Below are 15,727 nucleotides of genomic sequence, written 5' to 3'. Positions count from 1 at the left end.
CATACCTTGCTGCTGGGAATGTAAAATGGTATAACAGTTTGGCAGTTGCTCAAAAAGTTAAACATAGTTACCAAATGGCCATTAATTTCACTCCTAAGTATTTACCCAGGAGAATTGAAAACATATGTCTACACACAAACTTGTATATAAATGTTTACAGCAGTAGTATTATTATTTAGAAACAGCATCTTGTTGTATTGTCCAGTCTGGTCTTGAACTCCTAGTCTCAAGTGATCCTTCTGCCTTGGCCTCTCAAAGTGCTGAGATTACAGGTATAAGCCACTGTGCCTGGCCTACAATAGCATTACTGATAATAGCTAAAATATGAAAATTATCCAATATCCATCAACAGATGGATGGATGTGATACACACAAAATGTGATAGATTCATAAAGTAGAATATCATTTGGACAGAAAAAAATGAAATTCTGATACGTGCTATAGCATGGATGACATTTTGAAAACATTATGCTAAGTGACAGAAGCCAGACACAACAGGTCACATTTTGTGTGATTTCATTTATGTGAAATGTCAAGAATAGGCAAATCCATGGAGACAGAAAGTAGATTAGTGGTTGCCAGAAGTTGTGGGGAGAGGGGCATGAGAGTGACTGCTAATGTGTACAGGGTTTCTTTTAGGGCTATACAATGTTCTGGAATTATATAGTGATGATGGTTGCACACCTTTGTGAATATACTAAAAACCACTGAATTCTACACTTTAAAAAAAAATTAGCAATATTTATTCTGAAAAGTAATTGTATGTTTCAAGTAACAGATATTACCTTCCAATATAATCTCTAGGCATACTTTGTAGTTCTGAACCATGTTTTAGAAAAACATTTCCAGCAGTCTGTGCAGAATTTATTTATATTCCATCACTGGCAGTAATTGCACTTGTTGCAGCAGAAACTTTAAATTATTCTGCTGCAATCTTTAAGACTGCTGTGAAAGGTGTACTTTCAGAAACACTGTGTACTTTGTACAGCAGCCGCAGGTCGGACGTCAGAGTGATCTTAAAGGAAACCTTTTACATGGTGAAGCTGGTAGGAGCAGAGAACCTGTGCCAACTCCAAGTAGCCCCCTTTCCTCCGTGAACTGTACACTTTGAAAGGGTGAATTTTATGGTATAGGAATCAGAGCTCAATAAAGGTATTACATTATAAAAAAGCAGTAAGGCAGAGTCTCCCTCTGTCGCTCAGGCTGGAGTGCAGTGGCTCAGTCTGGGCTCACTGCAACCTCGGCCTCCCAGGTTCAAGCGATTCTCTTGTCTCAGCCTCCTAAGTAGCTGGGACTATAAGCGCCTGCCACCACACCCAGCTAATTTTTGTAATTTTTTAGTAGAGACGGGGGTTTCACCATATTGGCCAGGCTGGTCTTAAACTCCTAACCTTGTGATCCGCCCGCCTCGGCCTCTCAAAGTGCTGGGATTACAGGCGTGAGCCACCGCGCCCCACCTTTAAAATTTTTTTTTTTTTTTTTTTTTTGAGACGGAGTCTCGCTCTGTCGCCCAGGCTGGAGTGCAGTGGCGCGATCTCGGCTCACTGCAAGCTCCGCCTTCCGGGTTCACGCCATTCTCCTGCCTCAGCCTCCCGAGTAGCTGGGACTACAGGCGCCGCCACCACGCCCGGCTAATTTTTTGTATTTTTAGTAGAGACGGGGTTTCACCATGTTAGCCAGGATGGTCTCGATCTCCTGATCCCGTGATCCATCTGCCTTGGCCTCCCAAAGTGCTGGGATTACAGGCGTGAGCCACCGCGCCCGGCCTAAAATTTTTTTTTGAGATAGAATCTCGCTCTGTTGCTCAGGCTGGAGTGCAGTGGTGCGATCTTGGCTCACTGCCTCCTAGGTTCAAGCGATTCTCCTGCCTTAGCTTTCTGAGTCGCTGGGACTACAGGCGCGCCACCATGCCTGGCTAATTTTTGTATTTTTAGTGGAGACAGGGTTTCACCATATTGGCCAGGCTGGTCTCAAACTCCTGACCTTGTGATCTGCTTGCCTCAGCAGAATTTTTTTTTTTTAGAAAGATAATTTATTTTTTAGGAAAAGAGCCATAATTATCTTAAATGTGAAAAACCACATCCAATAAACTGATATAAGTTTCTGGAACAAGGCAGTATCTTGTCACCTGTTCACAGTGAAACCCATTTTAATGCAGGTCCAGCGCCAACTGCAGTCCTGTCCAATCCCCCGTAGGTACAAGGGCCTGGCTCCTCTTCCTGTGTACTGCCGGACTTCCTCATCTCATGGGGTCCAGCCTAAAGCAGATGCCCATTGTCTTCCTCGCATATTGTGATTGTGGCTTAGAGGTAGGCACAGTGCCGCTCCAGCAGCAAGGGGTTAGCGTTACTTAAGAACAGCAGCTCCTTTTTCCCTTCTTCTGTATGAGCTTTCTCATGTTGAAGCCAATTGTTTTCCAAATAATACTGAATACAACTTTCGAATTCCTTTGGCTTATAGCTGGAAACCAGGATGGGAATAAAGGGATCCAGGGCATCAAATTCGTCCTTTCCCAGCAACTCCTTGAGCAGATACCCTTTCCGGGGCTTAAAGAGAGACCCAGTCTGGCTCAAAGTCAACACAATGGCACCTCCATGCCAGTCGTTTTTCATCATTTTCCTCAGGTTGTGAAACAAGTGCTAATTCCTCTGGGGCAATTGGGCACTTATCTTCTCTTTTCAGAGCGATCCTTCCCCAAAGAGCATTGATTCCATCCATGGCCACCAGGAGGTGAAAAACATCCAGAACTTTGCCTCTTGAGCTCTTTCAGCACAATTCCAGCTGCATCTGTGGTGTTCCTCACCCGTGTTATGCCCTATTGGGAGAGACAGTGGATTGCAGTGCTGCCAGAGGCCTTCTCTCATTCACGTTACATATTCTGTGTCTTCTTTTTTTCTTTTTCTTTTTTTTTTTTGAGACGAAGTTTCACTCTGTTGCCCAAGCTAGAGTACAGTGGTGTGATCTCGGCTCACTGCAACCTCCACCTCCCGAGTTCAAGAGATTCTCCTGCCTCAGCCTCCTGGGTAGCTGGGACTACAGGAACGTGCCACCATGCCCAGCTAATTTTAGTATTTTTAGTAGAGATGGGGTTTCACTGTGTTGGCCCAGCTGATCTCAAACTCCTGACCTCGTGATCCTCCCACCTTGGCCTACCAAAGTGTTGGGGTTGCAGGCGTGAGCCACTGCGCCTGGCCTCAAGAACTGTTATTCTTACAGTGGATCAGAACTCAAAGACATATATAAAGAAATCTGAGTCCAGGATCCAAGTTTTTTTCATTTACCTCTTTTTTAATTCCAATCTTTTTGGTCTCACTATTCTCTTGTTCCAGCCACTGTTACCAAGACTGTTCTGTGTGGACTCTGAACTTCCAGCTGGCAAGACCTGCCAAGCCAATAGTACTTCATGTACGTCATGTTGCTCTGAGTCCTCCTTGCTGCCTGTCCACTGATGTCAAGGTGAATTCTGCCTTGGGCAATCTGAAAATTCAGGAGAGATTATGTTCTGGGGTGAATCTTTGAGGAGTGGCAGATAAGAGCTGAGGAATCATAAATTCTTCCCAACCCATCTCACACATACTGTTTGGAGGTGTGGTTTATGTGGTTTCTCAGAGGTGTGACCACGAGATTAAGCATTTCATTGCACTTATGGGTGGCCAGCTTGATGTCACATCCTCATAATGGGTTTCCTTCTAGGTCTGCTTCACTCTGCTTACCCCCCATTTTTGCTCTCTGAGATTTCACTCCTTACCAAGGAGGTAGCATATAAGCTTTTGCCTCAGGGTCTCCTTTTGGGGGAACCCAAGCTAAGACATCTCTCAATCTTTTACAACTATTTTGAACACACTGCATTTGACAGCAATTTCTAGTGACCCAATTTTAGCGAGTCTTTCCAAAGTACTCAATCTTTTTAAAATAAAAAGCAAATTTTTAATCACATTTCATGAGTAAAGTCATAAATATATAATTATAATAACACACATAACTGGCAAAAAGAGGTTTAGAAATAAACACACTTGGCCCTTGCTAGGTATACAGCCCATGAGTATGCTGGAGAGAAGCTTGCAGATTAATTTTGTTTGGCTTGTGCAATATTTTAATATTCTAATTAAGGGCTGTCATTTAAAAATTTGAACATTTAACATAAATAAAAATTTCTACCATTAAAAAAATTGCAAGACCTGGCAACACTGGACTCGTATAAATGGACTCCAGATAGGTATGGGGAAGTCTAGGCCTGCTAAGGGATATTAAATCTAGGAAATTAGGGTCGGGCACGGTGGCTCACGCCTGTAATCCCAGCACTTTGGGAGACCGAGGCGGGCGGATCACAAGGTCAGGAGATCAAGACCATCCTGGCTAACATAGTGAAACCCGTCTCTAGTAAAAATAAAAAAAATTAGCTGGGCATGGTCGCGGGCGCTTGTAGTCCCAGCTACTCAGGAGGCTGAGGCAGGAGAATGGTGTGAACCTGGGAGGTGGAGCTTGCAGTGAGCTAAGATTGTGCCACTGCACTATAGCCTGGGTGACAAAGCGAGACCCCGTCTGAAAAAAATCAACAAGAAAAAACCCAGGAAATTAGACTTCATCTTATATAGTCTCAGAGTAAAAACAGGCATGTGCTGAGATTGCTTTCTACTAGTTGTACCTGGTGAACAGGTGGCACTTAGAGTCTCTAGAACCAGGAAAGTATAAAATTCCCTGTAACAGAGCAAAATTGAGTAGCTCATGCCTGGATGAACATCACTCTGCGTAACGGGTAACATCGTCAGCTATATAACCTAGTGAGAATTTGTAAACCCTGTGCCTCCAGCATGCTGTGTTGTTCTGTCATTTTTGGGATCATCTCTGTACATTTCATATACTTTTCTATTACAGAAATGTTTCCCATCCTGTTAGTGTTTTTATATTACTTTATATCACTTTCCTGTTTGACAATACAAATTGGTGTCAGAAATGAGACTAATACAAAGACCCCAGACCTTAAAGCCTAGGTTAATTTGAGGGAGACATAGATGCACTGCAGGAGAAAATATGATCCTGGAATGCCAGGGCAGCAATAGGACCACCCTTGGCAGAAGAGACTGTAAATGATTTGTAGATAAAAATGGAAAATTGTTTCAATGGACTATGTCCATTACTCCTTTGACTGATTATGGGAAGTCTGGCATACCAGATTGAAAAGAAATAATAATCTGTAAATGGGCAGATTTACGATTTCCTGGTTACTTTTATTAGCTCTAGCTGGGGTGACCATATATTCCCTTTTGCTCAGAATAGGCTTGGTTTGTGCCTGTTGTCCAGACATAATGATTATTGGTATCTCCTTTTACTTTCAAAAGTATCTGGGTTTGGACAATAAATTCTATGATCACTCCAGAGGGGCAGAGGCACTCAAGACTTTCTACAGAAATTGAAAGAGGAAACTACTGGATCATGATTCCAGCTGGTAGGGCAGACCAAGACAAACTCTGAGAATGGGACATTTGGGATGTTCTATTAGGTGTGGCAGTGAGGCCGAAGGACCTCTTCAAGTCTACATTGGATTCAGCACATCGTCAAGCAGATGTTGTGTAATAGCTGAGGTTTCAGATGAGGTAGGGATTGGGGATTCCTTTAATTCCCACTGGTTTTGCTCTTTAAAGAGAGGGAGACAGATTAGAGACAGGAAAATTAATTGTTATAATGGCTTTTAAAGTGCAATTCTTTTAACATGCTTTAACTAGTCTTGTTTCTTTAACTAGTCTTGTAACAGGTAAAACTTGAAAAGCTGTGCCTTTGGAGCTTGTGCTTTTCAAAAACACAAGTGGTGTTTAGAATAGGATTCGAAAATGGCTGTCTGCTTGAGCACATACCCTTTTAAGAGAAAATAAAAAATACTTGAGCCATAAAACATTTATTGTTACAGAGCATTTGCTCGTAAATGCTATATGGCAAAAAAAAATTTGCTAAATTATTGGTAAGTAATTCTCTTTTGAAAATTTCACTTAAGAGGTCAATTTATAGATGCATATTATCTGGGCAGGTAGAGTGTCCTGAGTATGAATTTCACTTTCACCGACTGTTATCTTTATGAATTTTGTTAACTAGAAGTTTCATCACTTCCATGGTGATTCAAGGTTTCAAAGTACATTGAACTAAAATAGGTTCAAGGCATTAACTAGGTCAGAGCAGGTATTAACTAACTTTAGACATAATTTATTAGATATGAAGTACTTTCGATAGAATTTTATTCAGTATATGATCCTTCTGAACTGAGATAAGATTGGGAGAGGCTGGCAACATGCCCAGAGCTTCTTCAAGGTTGTAAGTCCTAGGAAGAAGATAATTTGAGTCTGTTAATATTTGTGCCTTTGGCCAGGTGTGGTGGCTCACGCCTGTAATCTCAGCACTTTGGGAGACCGAGGTAGGAGAACTGCTTGAGCCCAGGAGTCTGAGAACAGCCTCGACAACATAACATAGTAAGACTTTCTCTCTCTCCATATATATATATATATATATATATATAATTTTTTTTTAAGGGCTGAAGATTTTGGTTGGGCACCTGTAATCCCAGCACTTTGGGAGGCCAAGGTGGGTGGATCACTTGAGCTCAGGAGTTTGAGACTAGCTTGGCCAACATGGTGAAACCCCATCTCTACTAGAAATAGAAAAATTAGCTGGGCATGACGGCGCACACCTGTCGTCCCAGCTACTTGGGAGGCTGAGGCATGAGAATCTCTTGAATCCGGGAGGCAGAGGCTGGAATGAGCTGAGATTGCGCCACTGCACTCCAGCCTGGGTGACACAGCGAGACTGTCTCAAAAAAAGAACTGCAGTTTACTGCACGTCAACTATACCTCAATAAGTCTATAAAGAAAATTTAAAGATCTCTGATAATTCTAAGTAATAATTTGATTTTATTTGCTGACATCTTTTAACTGGATTTACCACCTTTGCAAAGTTGGTTATTCTGATTCTGAGAAAAAAAAGTGTAGCCAAAATTCTTTATGAAACTCAAATTCAATGTTGTCTCTAATCAGGAATAACACTTGTATCCATGAAAACAAAGAGTTAAAGGAGAGTATCAGACAAATCTTACAGGCTTTTGCTGATCTCAATCCTCCCTTTCCTTGCTATTGTCTGTTAATCTCAGTGGGTTCTATCTGAGAGCCTAGTGTTCAGAGCATGGTGTTTTTTAATGTGCCCATATAGGAGGCTGAGAGTCCCCCTTCTTCCCACCTTTACCCTTATATAGGACTCAGGTTATAATGAGGAAAGGAACTGAACCTGCAAACTTCGGCACAAATTCTAAGACACTTGAATAGAGAGTCAAAAAGAGTATAAATAAATAAATACTTCTGAAATTTTGTGCACCTCTAAAATTTGAATATACTAATTTGCTATCACAACATATCCAGCCTAGAATACTACAGTTAGTGAGAAAAGGATACAGCTTGTTTAATATGCTTTCATATTAGCGAAAAAAAATCACCTGATTTCACCTGTTATCATGTTTATGAAAACATGAACTCATAACTTTTAAAGAAAAAAGTCACCTTTCTGCTTTTATTACAATGATTGCTGTGACCTCTTCTCCAGTGCCATTTTGTCCAGCTCCAGTAGTCATGTGAAACACATGTCCTTAGAACCCAGGTTGTTCCCAACTATAATCTCCATTAAAGGAATCAGGGTTCTTTGATAAGCAATGTATCCCATGTTTGAGAAAGAATAATTCAAGCTGAGTTTTGGGGTATCTTAACTATTATCACAAATAATGTTTTCAGCAGTTCCTGGGGAAGGAAAGAGGTCAAGTTGACAAGAGGGTTGCTAACCACAAGTAGAAACAATCTGAGTTATCAACTAGAAATGATTACACACCCAGCATAAATACTAAGATAAAGAAGACTAACAACCACAAATGTTGGAGAATGTGTGGAGCAAGTGGAAGTCTCCTACATTTGTTGCAGGCATGTAAAATTGTACAATCCTTTGGGAAAAAGGCCTGGCAGTTTCTTATTAAACTAAACATACACCTACCCAAGGACTCGAAAATTCCATCCCCAGATATTTACCCAAGAGAAATAAAGACATGTGTTCACAAAAGAATTGTCTAAGAATGTTCATAGCAGCTTTATTCATAACAGTAAAAAAAAAGCAGAAAGAGCCCAGTGTCCACCAACAGAAAGATAAACAAACTGTGTGACATAGTCATACAAAAGAATACTCAGCAATAAAAAGAAATGAACCACTGACACATGCAACAACATGAATAAATCTCAAAAACACTATGCTAAGTGAAAGAAGCATTACATTTTGTATAATTTCACTTATATGAAGTTTTAGAACAGGTAAATTTAACCTTTGACATAAAAGAATGAGAACAGTCGTTATACCTGAGGGGTGGGGAGGGGATAGACTGGGAGAAGGATTTAGGAAACTCTTTGAAGATGACCGCAATGTTCTAAATTTTGGAAAGGGTTTGGGTTACACAGGTGTATATGTCTGCAAGATCTCAGTAAATTTATACTTGAGATTTGTGCATTTTATTGCAGGTAAATCTTAAATCAAAAAAATTAAAAACTAAATAAATACTAAACTCTAGTTAATAATATGCAGCTGAAGTACTAGGGGGAAGTGTATCAGCAACTGCAATTTATTTTGGAATCCATCAAAAAGTATGCTGGATAGTAAAATAACAAAACAAGTAGAGTAAGATGTAGAATCCCTGTGGTCAGTATTTCAGTATTTACTATAAAATTCTTTCAACTTTACTGTATGTTTGAAAATTCTTCATAATAAAATGATGGGAAAAAGACCTCAGTAGGTCTTATCTTTCTATTGTATGTCCCTTGTTTGAAATAAATTATTCTTTCTGCAAGATACAGATTTGATAGCAACACAGGGACCAGAAATTAGCTCCCTGGGATTCCAAAAGATGGATGATACATGTGAACATGGTAAGAAGGAGAAGAAAATATAAAAATTATTAATAAGGAAGCCAAATAATATGAAGACTAACTACTAATACTTATTTTATTATCACCACAAAGGGAAAGTACCTTTTAATGACTGCTAACCACTGAATGAAGAACTACATTTTCTGTCAATTTATGTGTGACTTGTATCTTACCCAAATTTGTTCAAAATTTAGACATTGAATAATCAGTAAAAAACAATTATTAAGCATTTTCCTATATACCCAGTATTATAGTTGTTGGTATGCTATATATGGGATAAAATAACACACATTGCCTTTTGAGAGCTTTGGAGGAAATTGGGCACAAGTTTATGCCGAACAAATCTGGTTCTGCTTCCCACCTCTGCACTTATTAGTTGTGGGACCCTGGGCCAGTTATCTTCTGTAAGCCTCACTTTCCTCATTTGTACAAAGGGGGAAGATAACAGCAGTCCATACTTAATGTGGTTATTTTGAATATTAAATAAGACAACCCATTTTACTTATACTGTATCACAGTGACTAGTAGATAGAAAGTACTCAATAAATGTATTATTAAAAAAAAAGAACTGTAAGACACAAAACTTTCAATTGGTGGAAGAATGTGAAGTGCCTTGTCTAAACAGAGCAATATCTCTTCACTAGGGAGCACAAATAGTAAATAGGATAGGATTTGTTTTGTTTTCTCCCAGAGTTGTGATAAATATTGTAAAAAATTAAGGAACAATAAGCTTGCCGCATCGATGCTCTGAGAATACAGAAACTCAGATCCAGGAGTGCAATGCAGAATGTACCTCTTTTCAGCTTAACATCTGCACCTGATAGAAGCTACCCTGCTTCACCTGGGCTTGCATTAAACACTCAGAATTGTTACCCATAATGTTTTGTACCTGTCACTAGTACCTGTTAAGTAGGTGGGCACGTAGCTAGCATCTCGAATTAAAATAGTCAGGTAAAGAGGGGGTTTATGTAGGGCAGGAAGACATTAATGTCTGGCAGGTGGCAGAATGAGCAGCTGTGTGACACTCTGGCGAGCTAGGAAGCATGCTTCATTGTCTCTTGCTATATGTGGTATCCAAATTCCCCACATTCTTTGCTATCTTCTGTATCTTTTGGCATATTTTTACCACCTATCTTGTTAACAATCATGCAGCCTATATTCCCACATACTGTTGCAACTGGCTGAAACTAAGCAGTAGCAGCTCCTCCTTTTAGTTGGGGCATCGCTCTCCTGTTACACTGCCCACAACTCCTTACTGTCTTTCACATGAGGTACATTTCCTGCCTGGCCTGGATGGCCTCTGGACCCTGGTCTAGTTAGATTTAGGCAATGGTGACATGTTGGGGGTTTCTTAGTGGTAAGTTATATCTAGATGAGAAGTATTCTACCCTCTACCCCCAGCAAAAAAGCAGCCAGGAGTCTCAGATATTTCTCAAATGCCTTTCAGAGCAGATGAGTTCCTTACTATCATTTCATAAAAAGAAGGTGATGACTTAAAAGGAGAAGGAGAAACTCAATAATCACCTAAAAAAAAAAAAAAAATCTCTGACATGATTGAAGTCTTAAGACATCCTATTCTGAAACACTCTTGGAAATGGAGAATGAACATTCTACTTTTACACAGCCTTGCATCTGCTTTGAAACTCACACAACATTGGTTTCTTTCTTTAGTACTTTCCCTGTCCTCTTACTGGTCTTATTTTTCAAGATGTAAGTTTACTGAGTAGGACTATTTAGCTAGTGTCTAATTGAAAGTTTGGGGCAATGTCTAGCACCAGGGCAGAACTGGGAAGAATTCACATCATTCTTAACATGGCATCAAGCCAAAACTGAAGAAAAAAATGGAAAGATTTTAATGTAAATCATCCAAGCTAAAAATTCCATATTTTAACTTTAAACTTGAATCAGCAATGATTGTTGCTGCTGTTTCCTTCCTTTATTACTAATTATTCTTTTGAGGTTAAATCAGAGAAATGTGCAGAACATGTGAAATGGAAGCAACTGAATTTCTCAAACAGGAAGCACAAAGAAACATTCTCTCCCTTTAATTGGGTTGCCTTTATTTAACATTCTAAAGAATGATTATTAAAGTTCAAGGATCATATTTAGATCTTTCCTAACAAAGAAGAAATAATGCTTGTTTCATAAGTAAGCCAAAATTTTCTCTGGTTAATCAGGCAACTCCCAAGCTAGTAAGAACTCCTCCTGGGACCTTATCTATTCTTTTACAGGAAACAGAACTAGTGCAGGCAAGGGTACCTTTATCTTACTGCATAAGTATCAAAATATTGCCTAAACAAGATCAGAAAACTCACTAAATGAAGAGAATGGTGAGATGAGAACATCCTTAGATACATTAAGAGCTAAACAGGATGCATATCAGAAAAAAATTTCACTTAAGGTTTGCTTGGATCTTTTACATTAGTCTATATAGAAACACAACCAACTATTCAATGTGAACATCAAGCCAGGAGAACAAAACCAAGGAAGAAAAGATAATTTGGGAACTAGAACCAATTCCTGATACTATATACAAATACAAAACACATATAAATACATGTATAAGATTTTAAAAACCTGTGATGACATATTTTGGGCTCAAAATAATGTTCTCACATAACACATCTCATTTATCATCCTTAAGCAAAGTTTGGTATAGAGGATATGTGGTTTCCTGCTGCGTGTTTACTTTTGTCTCTCCCTGTCTTTCCTAGCCTTAACAAACAAAATTCCAAACCATCCTTTAAGAACCCATCAATGACCCATCCCATCAATGACTTACTCCTCAACAACTGGAATTAACCTGTCCTTTTCTTTTCCCAGCATTTGATATTTGCATTACCATCTAGCTCAAAGCTGCAAAACACTAAACTTCTTGGAACAGTATTCTAAAAAACCTTTACAAAAAATGATGTCCTCACCATCTTTTATAGGAAGAGTTTAAAAAAGAAGTCATAGTTATCTGAAGTCAACACAAGACTTTTTTGGAAAATATTGGAGAATGTGCCATGCAGATAATAAAATGGATTGGACACAGCTGCTGGGGTGTTTGGCTAAAAGTCTCTTAGGTTACAATTATCTCACTCTTTTTAACAGCTTCTGTTTATGGTTTCTTCTTCTTCTGCAGTGTTACATACCATCTGGTAAACATAGCAGCTGAAGACTCTGTTGGGTTTCTGCTCTATGTGTAGCACTAAGTCTCTGTCAAAGTAGACTTCATGGCTATATGTCTGTAACAAAAACACAATCAAATGGACTCTCCTTTTCACACAGCCATATTCACTACTGTGTTACTAAAATGTCACAGTACCTATGCTAGGGATCTTCGAATATACACTTAGAAGAAAATAGTTGCTAGAAAGAGGTTTATTTTTCATTATTTGTGGATATGCATATTATTAACAAGAAAAGGCATTCTACAAAATATAGAGAATAGAAAGAACTCTGGACTTGGGAGTCTAAATACCCAGATTCTATTGCCAACACTGCTACTATCTTATTGTGTGATCATGTATGAATTGCCAAACTTCCCAGGTTCTCCACTGATAAAACAAGACCTGGATAAAATAGTGTCTATTGTTCCTTATAACTTTGACATTCTATAATAGTTGAAATATCAGACAAATGTATTCAAGAGTACCTGAGAATCCTACATACTTAGATACGGTCTCTATTAAATAACTGTCTGGATTTATTACTGTATTCTCTTATTTTAAAAAATTTTTCCAAATTTTTAATTGAAAGAAAATCAAAGACTAGGGTAAGGAAAGAGACAATAAGTCTCAGGAAAACACATGAAGTTTTATCTTTAAGGCCACTGGTGCCAAGGGGAGGAAGGCTTAAGAAGTACTCTTTTGTTCTGTATATAGGACAATAACCTCTTTCACGTGGTCATTGGCATAGGTGAGTCTGGACTGACATGAACACAGTAACATCTGTTCTAATAAACGGCACCTATAAAGAAAAGGTTTACAACTTTGTATTCCATGGACTCTACTTACCACATCCCATGACTCCACTAGTGGAATGCTTTTAAGTAAAGTTCCATATTCATTACAGTGGAAATCCAGGTGAGCTTTTCCTTCAGCGTCTATTTGAGTAACCGCTACCACAGAAAGCAAATCTAACTCATCTTCATAGTCCACAATTTTGAAAGTCTTTGGGATAGACAGATAAAATAGAGGGAAAGGGGCAAAATCCAGTTATTCAGGTAGGCTTATTTCTGCATTTATAGTTTAAGTATTCCATTACTTACAAAAATATGAGAGAAGAATGAATTAATGGGAAGAATAATAGGTAGAAATGTATCTATTTATATGCCTAGTAAAACATCAGCTCCAAGATTTTCAAGAGTTAAGCAGTATCCTACAGATTTGATAAACAAAACCAAGTCTATGTAGATCTCAAAGTATAACTGAAATTCTCTACGGTGACAACAAATCAGAGCTTCTCTAAATTTAAAAGAGTATTCAACTGCTGCCTCTCACAAGTGTGTTTGCTGATTCCTGGATAGGACTAAACACATGAAGCTCAGTTCTGAAACCTGAAGACTGCTCACTGAGCTCTCAAATTTCTCACACTAGAAAAACATAGTCATTTCTAGAAGGATAGATAACCCATCATACACTATTTACGATTTTTTACCACCTTTAAAAAAAATCCTTTTGGTTTTTTAAATAAAGCAAAAATGGCTGCTTATTCTTGAGGAAGACTATTAGGAAATGAAATCCAACCCACAGAACAGGACTGGGACAAAAGGGTTAGCTATGGTAAAAAGAGAAAAATCCCAGAACTGTGTCTCAAAGAAGAAAACCCAAGATTTCAAAAACCTTGCAGGGAAAGCAGATCAGTGCCCAACCATCCAGGAATGGACCACAGGAAGGTACATCTTGGCTGAATGCCTGGCATCAACTTTAAAGACAGGCATAGCATGTTTCTCTCAATCACTATGCACTAATTCTTCGCCTATGTTTGGTCAACTGCTCTCTAATACACTGACATTTTCTGCCTTTGCCACCTTAATACATAAAAATTTATATGGATTTATCACCTTTGATTATTAAAATGTACTTTTATGTTATTTCCTTTTTGCCTTCACCTTACCATGGTCAAACTTCAAAGGGTGACTTCTTGCCTTGGTGTCAGTGATTTTATAGATTTTAGTCACAATTTCTTCAAACTTTTCCTTTACAGGCTAAAATATTTTGTTTTTTAATCTCATGATATAGAGCATCTCTCGTTTAGCTACCACCTCTCCCCTCTGAATGAATTATGCTACCTTTTGGAAATTTTAGTACATCTTTCTGGAATACGGTTTTATATGCAGAGTATGTTGCTTTCTTCTTTGTTCTCAATAGGTGTGTATGGTCCAAAATAATAATTTTTTGTGTGTTTTTTGGAGAACTGCTACATATTGGGCCACCTCTAACATATTTTAAAAGAAGTTCAAAAACTGTCCTTAGAAGGCCACTCTAATGTTTCTACCTAAAAATGGTCATACAAATAATATAGTTAGATAGTCTAAATGGATTTAGAATTTATGCAATGGTTTATATATTTAAGGCATGATCACTCAGTTGATTTCATAAATACTTCCAATGCTTCTTTAAAGGAAGGGGATAAAAATGTTTTAGCTCAGTGACTCATAAAGTCAACTTGAAGATAAGAGCTGAACTGATTTATCACACCCTCACATCCTCTTCCTCTGACCTATGGGCATTAACAAACATATTCAAGTCTAGCAAGTAAAAAATAAGGCAAAAACCATAAAGTCATCAGGATATAACTCAAGAATTTTCCCTTAAGAGATTTCCCTAGAAAATATACACATCAACAAAACAAAACAAAACAATAAGCTAACAGTGTTTTCAAATTATTTTGGTCCTATGAACAACTTTTCTGCAAATAAAACTTTAAGAATAATTACAATATGAAAAGAGAGGATGGTGGGGTTGCACTGGTTGAAATAGCATGCACAACCCCAACCAACTGGCCTGCCTGGAACCCCTCAACCCCAGCCTCTACCCCAGGGTATGGGGAAATATTAATATGAAATTCACAATGCAAGGACACACTGGTTTGGTTTGTCATCTCTGGCCAAAGCAATACCTCTTGTTCTGGGTCATCATCCAGAAGGTTAAAACTTTTTTTTACCACCCGTCCAGAAGCTGTAACAGTGAGTACATTTTCATTCTATCATATGGAAAGAAATAAAAAGATATGACAAGTTCTATTACATGCAGTCAAAAGTAAAATTGTATTAACAAATTTGGTAAAACTTACCAACCCTTCTCCCGCATCACAATTATTTCCTCAACTGAGAAAATTCTGAATCAGATTTCTGATCCTCCGTTTCATATTTTGAGACAGGGTCTCATTCTGTTGCCTAGGCTGGAGTGCAGTGGTGCAATTTTGCCTCACTGCAGTGGTACAATCTTGGCTCACTGCATCCTCTGTCTCCCAGGCTCAAGCGATCCTCCCAGCTCAGCCTCCCAAGTAGCTGGGACTACAGGCATGTACCACCATGCCTGGCTAATTTTCTACTTTTTGTAGAGACAGGGTTACACCATGTCACCCAGGCTGGTCTCGAACACCTGAACTCAAGCAATCTGTCTGACTTGGCCTTCCAAAGTGCTGGGATTACAGGTGTGAGCCACTATTCCTGGCTCAAAAATACTTCATTAAAGTTTTTAATGGCTAAAATGCCAGAATGGGCAAAAAAATAAATTATTTAAAAGATTATAGATTAGCTGCCTCATTCACCTGACTTTTGCCTTAGTATACAGTACAGC

At 38.7% G+C, this 15,727-nt stretch overlaps 1 protein-coding gene and 1 pseudogene across 8 annotated transcripts in view; both read right to left on the bottom strand.

The window, feature by feature from the left end:
- Positions 1-640: 640 nt before the first annotated feature.
- LOC107127007 (ubiquitin-fold modifier 1 pseudogene) lies at positions 641-1,036 on the bottom strand (annotated as a pseudogene).
- A 973-nt stretch (positions 1,037-2,009) lies between these two features.
- DCAF17 (DDB1 and CUL4 associated factor 17) overlaps positions 2,010-15,727 on the bottom strand; it is a 57,050-nt gene continuing 43,332 nt past the window's right edge. For 4 of the 8 annotated variants that reach the window (XR_012421214.1, XM_074009436.1, XM_074009437.1 and 1 more), the window contains 3 exons: positions 15,045-15,128; positions 12,938-13,093; positions 8,086-12,166 (listed from right to left, as the gene is read on the bottom strand). Coding sequence is in view for 7 of the 8 variants with exons in the window: in XM_074009436.1 (XP_073865537.1) it covers positions 12,026-12,166; positions 12,938-13,093; positions 15,045-15,128 (381 nt within the window). In the remaining variant the exon portion in view is untranslated. Of the gene's footprint in view, positions 3,478-8,085; positions 12,167-12,937; positions 13,094-15,044; positions 15,129-15,727 lie in introns of those variants that run through there. The other 4 variants (XM_045368289.3, XM_045368285.2, XM_074009435.1 and 1 more) reach the window with 2 other exon arrangements.

The sequence above is a fragment of the Macaca fascicularis genome, chromosome 12, assembly GCF_037993035.2.
Source record: "Macaca fascicularis isolate 582-1 chromosome 12, T2T-MFA8v1.1".
Taxonomy (NCBI): domain Eukaryota; kingdom Metazoa; phylum Chordata; class Mammalia; order Primates; family Cercopithecidae; genus Macaca; species Macaca fascicularis.
The sequence above is the reverse complement of the archived record's forward strand: the minus strand, read 5'-3'. Positions and strand labels throughout refer to the sequence as shown.